Source organism: Cetorhinus maximus, chromosome 8 (genome assembly GCF_964194155.1).
Source record: "Cetorhinus maximus chromosome 8, sCetMax3.hap1.1, whole genome shotgun sequence".
NCBI lineage: Eukaryota > Metazoa > Chordata > Chondrichthyes > Lamniformes > Cetorhinidae > Cetorhinus > Cetorhinus maximus.
Window position 1 is genome coordinate 115196029 of NC_135886.1, and position 9616 is coordinate 115205644.

Below are 9616 nucleotides of genomic sequence, written 5' to 3' on the forward strand. Positions count from 1 at the left end.
ACTCTCTGAGTGAAGAACTTTGGCCTCATCTCAGTCCTAAATGGCTGGCCCCTCAGTCTGAGACTATTGCCTTTAGTTCTAGAATCTCCAGCCAAGGGAAAGAACCTCTCAGTATTTAACCAGTCATCTTATATTAGAATCTTATATCTTTCAATGAGATCACCTCTCATTATTCTAAACTCCAGGAGTAGAATCCCATCCTACTCAATTTCTCCTCATAAGACAGCCCTTTCATCCCAGGAAACAATCTAATGAACCTTTGTTGCACACCCTCTAAGGCAACAAGTCCTTCCTTCGGTAAAGAGACCAAAACTGGATGTGATCTCACCAGAGTCCTGTTCAATTGCAGCAAATTTCCACACTCTTGCATCCTTGCAATAAAGACCAACATACCATTTGTCTTGCTCTACCTTGCCTACCTTTGCCTCGTCACCCCTGCATGTTACGTTTCTGTATTTTGTGCACAAGGATACCCAAATCTCATTGAACATCAACATTTAATAGTTTCTCACCTTTTAAATAAAAAATTATGCTTTATTATTCCTATCAAAGTGAATAATTCCACATTTCCTCACATTGTACTCCATTTACCACCTTGTTGCTACTCACTTACCTGAATACAAGCTTTGAAGACTTTTGGGCAGTATCTTCCCAGGCAGGTTTGGGGCAATCCTGGTGGGAAAGTCCCAGGAAGTGTTGTAGGGTCAGGGTGCCAACATGATCCTATCTTCTTCCGGTTTTCCCTGGAGCAATACTGAAGGCAAGCAGGGAACCCCCTTTGTCTGATTGGTAAGTAATTAAGAGCTTACTGAGGTTGTTAAGAAGCCAGTTATGAGCCCTTTAGCCCTGAATCCTGCATTTCCCAACCATAGGGCAGAATTTAGCCCTCGGATGGCGTGCGGGCCCCACCGGCTCGGCGGCGGGCGGACAGCCGACCCCCGCCACCAAAATGGGGCCCGCTGCCCTTTTGAATGGCGGCCTGCCCGATGGGAAGCGCTATGCACTTCCTGTGCGGGTGGGGGAGGAATTCCCCATCTGTCAAAGCGCGCTCTTTCGCAAAGAACGCACTGCTCTCTGAGGCAAAGTCCTGTCTCAGGGAGATTCGTGACAGGTAAGTGAAGTCTAAAAATTGATAAATATTGAAATTATTAACATGTCCCCTCATGTGACAATGTCACACCAGATGGGACATGTTAATAATAAACGCATAAAATTTATTAAATGTTTTAAAAATGGACATGAAACTTCATCCCACCAGTGGATGAAGTTTCATGAATAATCTGGAGCCCGCTGGGGCTCCTGGCCTGCCCGCCAGCCTTAAGGTTGGACGGGCAGGTCTTTAATTATCTTAATGAGCCTGTCAATGGTCTCAATTGGCCGATTTCAGCTGATTTCGCTGTCCGCCCGCCTTCCTAATAATTTAAAGGGACCGGGATGATGTCAGGGATTCCTCCTGACGTCATCCCGCGTCATTTTCCCCTCGGCAACGGGCCCCGCCCCCAAATCGCCGAGGGGAAAATCCTGCCCTAGGACCTGTTTCCCGACCTGTCAGTGATTTGCCAGGGTCACCGAGGCAGATGCACAGTGGGGAGAGTTTTGGTCAGTGAAACTGAAGAGTTCCAGCCATACCATTGAGTCACTGCTCAAAGCACTTCTTCTCTCAGGGTACAAAAATATTTTCAGTTTCAAATTCCTGTCCTGTCTATAAATCCATCCCCAGCTTCACCCTTCCTCGAGCCAACGTCCCTTCTTCTTGAACTAACCTTTTGTCTGATTTCAGCATCTTGTGCATTGATTATCCCCTTCTGAGCGCCATTGAAGGCCTCCCACCAACTGAGTCAATCTCTCTTAAATTTCCTTCCTAATCTACCTGCCTTCAGTCCCTGTTCTCCTTTAAGACTCTTTTAAACCCACGTCTCTGACCAAGCTTTTGATCGCCTCCTTCCTAACCTTTTCTTCCTTTCCTTGGTGTTTGCCTAGTCCACACCTCTGTACAGCATCCTGAGACATTTTGCTGCACTAAATACAATCCAAATACAAGTTATTTTTTCAATGTCTTTTACGTTATCACTGTTGGGGAGAAGAACAGCATTTACATTCCACTGCCGGAAGTAAGATTTATAGGTTTTCTCTGTTTTTGCAAGAGATCTTTAAATTAAGGTTCTATTCCAATATTTTAGTTAATTCTAGATTTTGAGTTTAAAAATTCACCCAGAATCTAAGGAACAATCATCCTTGGTCTCAATTTTAACTCTCCCCATTTAATGGAAAACAGATAAGCTGGCAGCTAAAATGGAACAGAGAATGTACCCACTCCTTACTCATCTGATCTAACGGACAGCAATTTTATGATTCGGGTGGCAAAGATACCCATCCCCAAGTTAGCGAATGCCTCTGCAAGTATGCAATGAGGTTGTACTCTCTAGAATTTAGAAGGTTAGGGAGTGATTTGATTGAAGTTTTCAAGATAGTAAGGGTAACAGATAGGGTGGATGGGGAGAGGTTGTTTTCGCTAGCTGGGGATAGAACCTAAAAATTAGAACCAGTTCATTCAAGATTGAATTTAGGTTGCACTTTTACATGGTGGTGGAAGTTTAGAATTCTCTACCTCGAGTTGTGAAGACAATTGTTAATTTTGGATCTGAGATTGATAGATTTTTTTTAATAAAAGGACATTAAGGAATATGGGTCAGAGGCAGGTAAATGGAGTTAGATCACAGGTCAGCCAAGATCTCACTGAATAGCAGAATCGGTTTTAGAGGCTAAATGGCCTACTTCCATTCCTATGTTCCTCTGTAGGTTGGTCTCCCATGGCATCATCAGGCCTGATCTGCCATTTTAACCTGAGATCTGAGTTGGGGATCAATAGTGGTCTTCCAGTTGGCCAAACCTGCCAGGAGCTGGGTTGAGGGCCAAAAGAGGCTAGTAAGGTAAGTCTTTTTTTTTAATCGAAGCTTCCTTATGGACAGGAGCAGCAGGAGTTCCCCTGATAACCCCTTGAAACCTCCTCCTCTCCACCCACCTCCACTCAGCATTTAAATGACTGCCATGGACCATTCCTGTGGACTTTCTGGCACCAGGGTTCCTGCTCCTGACTGATGGCCAGGCATTGATTCCTTTGGCTTCCGCCTTGAGTCCAAGCTTGAATACGGAAATGGGGTAGGGGCGTCAAAATCTCTCTGGGCCTCAGCATATGCATTTGTCAATTGCCCAGCACCCCTGCATGCACTAATCCCGCTCTGACTTAAAAATGAAGTCCTTGTATTTCTGGCATGTAGCATGTTCGCCATCAATACTTGCATTTTTTTTAAATTTGAAGAGCCATTCATTTGGCTCAGAGGTAGCAATCTTGACATTGGGCAGAATTTTACAGCAGTGAGATTTTACGTTCCCGCTGAAATTAATGAGGTTTAGAATGTCTTGCCGCATTTTACGGCCCCGTCCCCGCCGAAACGGGGTCATAAGATTCTGCCCATTGAGTCAAAAGGTTGTAGATTCAAGTCTCACTCTAGAGACTTGAGTACATAATCTAGGCTGACACTTCAGCGCAGTACTGAAGAAGTTCTGATAGCGGTGTTATCTTGGTGTTTGGCTGAATGCTGTTTCTGGGACTTTGTTGGCCCAAACTGACTGCAGTGTTTTCATATGTTATAACAGGGACTACACTGCAAAAGTCTCTCTTGGCTATAAAGTATTTTGAAGCATCCTGAGGTCATAATGAAAATCCTTTCGTTCTGTAGTTTAAAGGGTTCCTTCACATCCCTTGCGAAAGATCTAGTTATTGAATCAAAAAAAATGCAAAAGATGGATAGCGAGAAAACAAATGACTAATTACTTCTCAAAGTTCTGCAAAACCATTGAGTAACAAAACTCATGTAGGCTTGGTAGTGCTGTGATCGACTTACTTTGCATTCACCAATACGCCACTGGAAAAATCACACTTAAGCCAATGTGCTTCAGTGTTGGCTGTAACACTTTTAACGTGTCTTCAAAAATTCTTCCTCATATCGGTTAAACACGAGTGACCTGCTGGTCCATTTATATATGGATAGCTCAAAATATTTTGCCTAGACACATCAAGCTCAAAAGTTCAAATGTCTTGAAATTAATTCCTTTGAACAGTAACAGATAAATGCTTCAAGAATTCATCTGAAATTCCATTTGAACTAAGGTGCTAGCTTGTTGAAAATAAATGAGTTAATGCCTCCTTTACAAGATTTGAAAGCAACACCAAGGTGCTGACATTCTCAAAGACTGCAAAAGATCCATGATCACTGATGTTGCAAAACATGGCACCTGAAGAAGAATGCCTCCTTTAAAATAGTGGACAAATGAATTTCACAGGACTAAATTAAAATGGCATAGTAAGACTTTGTCCCAGTAAATGCAATCATTAACAGTTCTCCAGGACTAAAATCTATTATTCCTGTGCCATGTTAATAAATGTTGTAATCTCCTAAATTAGCGTTGCTTCATTTTCAAGGTAAATCATACAGGATTATGGAAATGACAGGCTCTAATTAGGCACATAATTTCTTTACATTTTTGTGTTGAAGCATATTCACTAGTTTTGTTTTATTTAAAATAATTATTTCCACAAATTATCCTATTGTACAACCTAAGTTCTACTTGCCATGAAATATTGCTTAAACTCGTATTAAGGTCCTGCTGTAGTCTTTAGTGCACCTCTCTTATTGTTTTGGTGACTTACAACCCAAACATAATAAAGAGGCCAAACTAACGCATTTTCCAATTGTTAGAGAATATCTTCATATGTGTTGCACCTTGATAGAATTTGGTTCAGTGTCTTTCACGCGTTAAAGATAACTAAAGTACAATAATACTAAATTATAGGGGATTCATAAATAAGTAATGGTGAAATGGACAGATTTGAAGTATATTGTTTCAAAACCCCGCAGTCATCATGACATCAGTTATGATAAGAGAAAATCTTGAAGAAGGGTCTTATCTAGACAGGTTTGTTGCATTTTATCAATCAACGAAAGACTTTTGATTTCATTATTTGTCATTAAACAATTTTTACATGAAATGCAGAACCCTTGTGACATTGTTCAAATTAATAAATATAATGGGGACAATTTTATCTTAATTCATTCATCAGGAAAATTAGGTTTGACACTGGTTGTACAGTCCTATGATTTTACTGTCCATAAAACCAGCATGGAGCTCACCTGGCTAGTTAGATTAAAATTACCCTAAAATGTGTGAATTCCTTAAGAGCAATGTAACTATCTATAAAACTTCTTTTAGCTTCACTTAAGAGCTTGTGCTTTTATTTAAACTTTCCAGCATTCCCGCTCCCCTGCCTTATCCCTGTAAAACAATCTACCATTGCCTAGAATTCAAAAGTGATTAGTTTGAAATTAAAATGTTACTGTTGTCGTTTGAAAGAGATAGTAAGAGAACAATAATAGGTTTGATCCCAAGAGGTGTTAAATTTTACAATTTTATGAAAATTATTCTTGTTCCAATCTTACAGCAATAGGGTATGTGCACTAAAACTGTATGCACCGAAGTATATTTGCTTTCCATTTGGATTTGCAAATGCAGGCTTTGAGCTAGTCTCGCAATGAAACTTTGGTCCTCAACAAATAGTTGATGGTTTTCTCATTTTGCCTTAAAGCTTAAGTTACTTTAAAATGTATGTCATTTCTACAAATGAACATGGCTCCATGCATTTAAATTGGCTTGTGATCACTCTTACTATTTTTGATCATACATTTATCTCAATTCTAACTTTTTCCTGAGGTGGACTACTCCGATGATGAGTGCCTCCAACTCAGCGGCCACAGAAAACAAATATTGTAGATTAATTCTCCAAAGCTCTTAAAAGGCCAAGTACCGTCTATCCATCAATCAGTTAGAAGGGATACAAATACAAAGCTAAACCTGACACAACCACTGCACAATGACAAAACCGTTGATTTTTCAGAACAAAATTGGAAAATGGTTATAGTTTTAATTGAGGGGGGGGGGGGGAATGTGAAAAGTTACGCATAAAAGGACAGCTTAAGGCAAAGCAGCTAGATTGAAGCTTGCAGAAGAAAGTGGCAAATATTCTTTTGATGTTCAACAAGTAAAAGTCCCTGAAAATGCCAAAAGTCTACCTATTTTTTGTAGTATAGAGTGCTGATCACTGGGCTTTGTTTTGTTCTGCTCAGTTTTTTTCACGACAATGTTTCCTTTACAGCTGTCTGTCCATATCTAATATTTGAGATTGTATAGTATGGTAGATATGTAAGCAATTGTATGAGGGAAGGAAAGCAATGATTGAAATTAATTTGAATCATCAGTGTGCTTTCAACTTGATAGAAGAAAAGGTAGGTTTTAATTAGTGAAAACACTGAATGATTTGTAAACCAAGTAAATGCTTGCTGTCATCTCCAGAATATGATATTTTGCAGTATAGCAGTACACTTGTGTGTTCTAGGGGAGAATTAAGTTCACAATTTTCCTGGTGGGCCAGTTTGAGATTGAGTGTATGTCATTCTGTCCCACAGGTCAACCATAATTGTTTATCTCATCGCTTATCAGAGGGCTGAAAAGATTGCATACTGCAACACATATATACATATTAAATAAATATATAGGTGAGTAAAATTTTATAATCTATTAAATAGCTAACAATGATTAATTTCAAACAAAGAGATAGGAGCAGAAAGGTGTCATTTGGAAAACAAAATTAGAATGCAAAGAATATTGCAGCCAAAATTAATATATTTGAAAGGATTCCAAATTCCCAGTTGCTGATGGAAAGACGTGAAACTGCTTGCCTAAAATGGCTTCTCTTTTGTGTGGGATTTGCAAGAATCGAGCTCATATGTCTGCACTTTTTTGATACTAAAATTCTTTCGATGGTGATAGAATATTATATTTTCACTTGAAGAGAAATGAATTACAAAACTTCTTTAAACAATGAGAAGTGAACCCATAGCCTATTTTCAAAATTTATTTTCATGATTGCACAATTTACAAGTAAAAGTTATTAAAATTTGAAATACCAATTTCAACAGTCAAGTAAATTTCAAAAGTTACTTGTCATCAGAATGACATGTTTGGGAAAATTTACCAAGATAATAGTATCAGAAACATTGGGATTATTTAAGAACACGATTTCATACAAAGATGAATCAGGAAGGTGGCCTTAGATGAGACACATGACCTTGTTCCATCCCTGACATACATTCTTGCTCCTGATTACTCTCCAGTGCTTTATGCTGAAAAAATGTCAGTGGGTGAATGGCAGGACAAGGTGAGAGGAGAATCATTTCCAATTTTTGAGCAACTCACTGCCACTCGCTGCTCAAACTCATATAACTGGATAAAATTCTAGGGGTCAGCCATTGAAACATGTCGCTGCAAGAAACAATACCTTCTAAATAGCTTGGGAAACAAAAAAAAATGAGAAAACTACAGCAGTTGAACATACGATCCATAATCTGAAAAAAAGTTACTCTGCATTCCAAAAACTGTATTGGCGTGCAGTTATTTGCCAACTTAGTAGATCCTACCAGTAGTCAGTAACTTAACTATCAACAGTTTTCTTTTTCTTTCACTTTGTCTAAAAGGAAGCAATACCTACCCAATTAGCAATGCTCACTTTTAGATGTTTTTGGCATTATTTATTCGGAGTGATTTAAAATGTGATTTATTTTGATACGTTTCAATTGCATAAATATAAAAGTAGCTTCATGGATGAATTTTACAAAATTGCACTTCTGCTGTGGAGTTTCACCCACTGGGAGTTTGAGCACAGAGATCAGCCGCTCCTGCACAGTTTCCCCTGCATTAGTTTTAATGCACAGTAAATCCTGTGAGGAAAGTCCTGCTGGGTTCACTGTACACTCATACTCCAAATTCAAAAGAACTGGCACTTGCATGATGAGCCAACTGGTTTCACTTGTGCGCAGTAATTCTATGCGCTCGGAGTGGATGAAACTCCACATCAAGAACACAGATTTATCAAACTTGCACTCATGTTTAAAAGGGTTTGCAATCTGCTTTTTTCAAATCATGAAGCTCACTTCTGTGGTTCTCTCAGAACGGACAGAGGCAGGCTCCTGGCCACTTGCTTCTTCCCTCCTCCTACAATGCCTTCAGAATAACAAATCTGCCAGTGTCTGAAACTCAAAAAGTTAGTTAATGTTTTGATGGAGACCTATGTGAGAAGTCCCCAGTCAATGCATTGACCTAGGTTAAAGAACAGAAAATGCTGCAGGTACTCAGCAGGCCCCTGCACCAAAGGCCGTTCTGAACAAAGGCCTTTGACCTGAAGGGTTTAACTGTTTCTCCCTCCACAGATGCTGCCAGGCCTGCTGACTACTTGCAGTATTTTCTGTTTTTTTTATTTTTTGGATTTCCAGCATCTGCAGTATTTTGCTTTTGCATTAATCTATTTTCCCCTGCCTCAGATGCTTATGCACCTGCTGTGCCTTTGCAGCATATTCTATTTAGTTTCAGCTTTCCAGCGCCCGTTTCTTTTCATCTCTTGCAGTGGTTCACTTTGTTTCTACTGTCAGTTCAAAACTGGCAGAAAGAGGGCTTTCCAGAATACCGGTACGTGCATAGAATGCCCAATCCCACACAATAGTGGGGGGGGAAAAAAAACGTTTGCTATGTTTTTTAAACAGATTTGAATTACAGCTGTTCTCAGGAAGAACTTAAGAAAAGGCAAAAAAAAAACTTGTATTTTATTTCTCAATTTAGCGCCAAGGACAAATCCCGTGTAAACAAGATGCGTTCTCGCTTGGATTGGATTGCGAAGCCCAGCGAGAGCCGGCTCACAGCAGAAGTGCAACTTTCCCGATGGGACCAAAACAAAAGAGACCAGGAAGTTGGGGGCAGTGTGAGAAACTCACTGGGTGCACCGTCATTTAAAACGAGTAACCAGGCGGCGTTTATAGCTTTTGTTTAAAAAAAAGAGAAAAGATAAAAATCACATTATCACATGACAAATCAGATAAAATTGCATTAAATTGTCACACTTGGTCCCTTCTGCAAACAGCGATTGTACCTCTGGAGTGGGGAGGAGAAACATTGCCTTGGTGGGGAGCTGAGCTGAAGCCTAGCGGGAATGCTGCATATCTCCAGTGACTTGGGCAAGTTTCACAGGGACACAGTGGGAGAGGAGGGAGGCTCTGCTTGACAGCGCTGCTACTTACAGGACACACAGGCAGTAAACCCCGGGCAGAGACTCGCTGTCCCTGATCAGGTAGCTCCCGTCCTTGCCGTTCTTGCACAGCAGCTTCTCCCCGAGCGCCCGGTTGATTTTCCCGTGGTAAATTGGATGGTCCATTCTCTTCGTTCTCAAAGCGCCGCGCCCGACTGGCTTTTCTCTGCTCTTTGGGGTCTGGCGAGGCTCCGCCAGCGATGCAAGCGGAGGCTGGCTGGTTTCTTTGCTTTCAGTTTCCCACCTTAAAACAGCTTGTGACGTTGACGCGAACCGGTTGAATCGCGAACAGCATCTCCAGTATGTCCCGGGGACACACACACAGAGAGAGAGAAAGTGAGAGTCCATCGGTCTGCAGCCTTTCACCCACTTGTTGACCACATCCTCCTCCTCCAAAGTCTCTCCGCTATCCAGCTGGGCGGGTCT

The 9616-nt window shown here is 40.7% G+C and overlaps 1 protein-coding gene and 1 long non-coding RNA gene across 2 annotated transcripts in view; one reads left to right on the plus strand and one right to left on the minus strand.

The window, feature by feature from the left end:
• LOC144683895 (SH2 domain-containing protein 1A-like) overlaps positions 1-9389 on the minus strand; it is a 66167-nt gene extending 56778 nt beyond the window's left edge. Inside the window, exon 1 of the mRNA XM_078547451.1 lies at positions 9183-9389. Coding sequence (XP_078403577.1) covers positions 9183-9316 — 134 coding nt within the window. The 5' untranslated portion in view covers positions 9317-9389. The remainder of the gene's footprint in view (positions 1-9182) is intronic.
• Positions 678-9008, plus strand: LOC144683897 (uncharacterized). Its single transcript, XR_013577359.1, has 4 exons — positions 678-789; positions 2800-2930; positions 6522-6611; positions 8728-9008. It is a non-coding gene; the product is annotated as an uncharacterized LOC144683897 (long non-coding RNA).
• Positions 9390-9616: the final 227 nt, after the last annotated feature.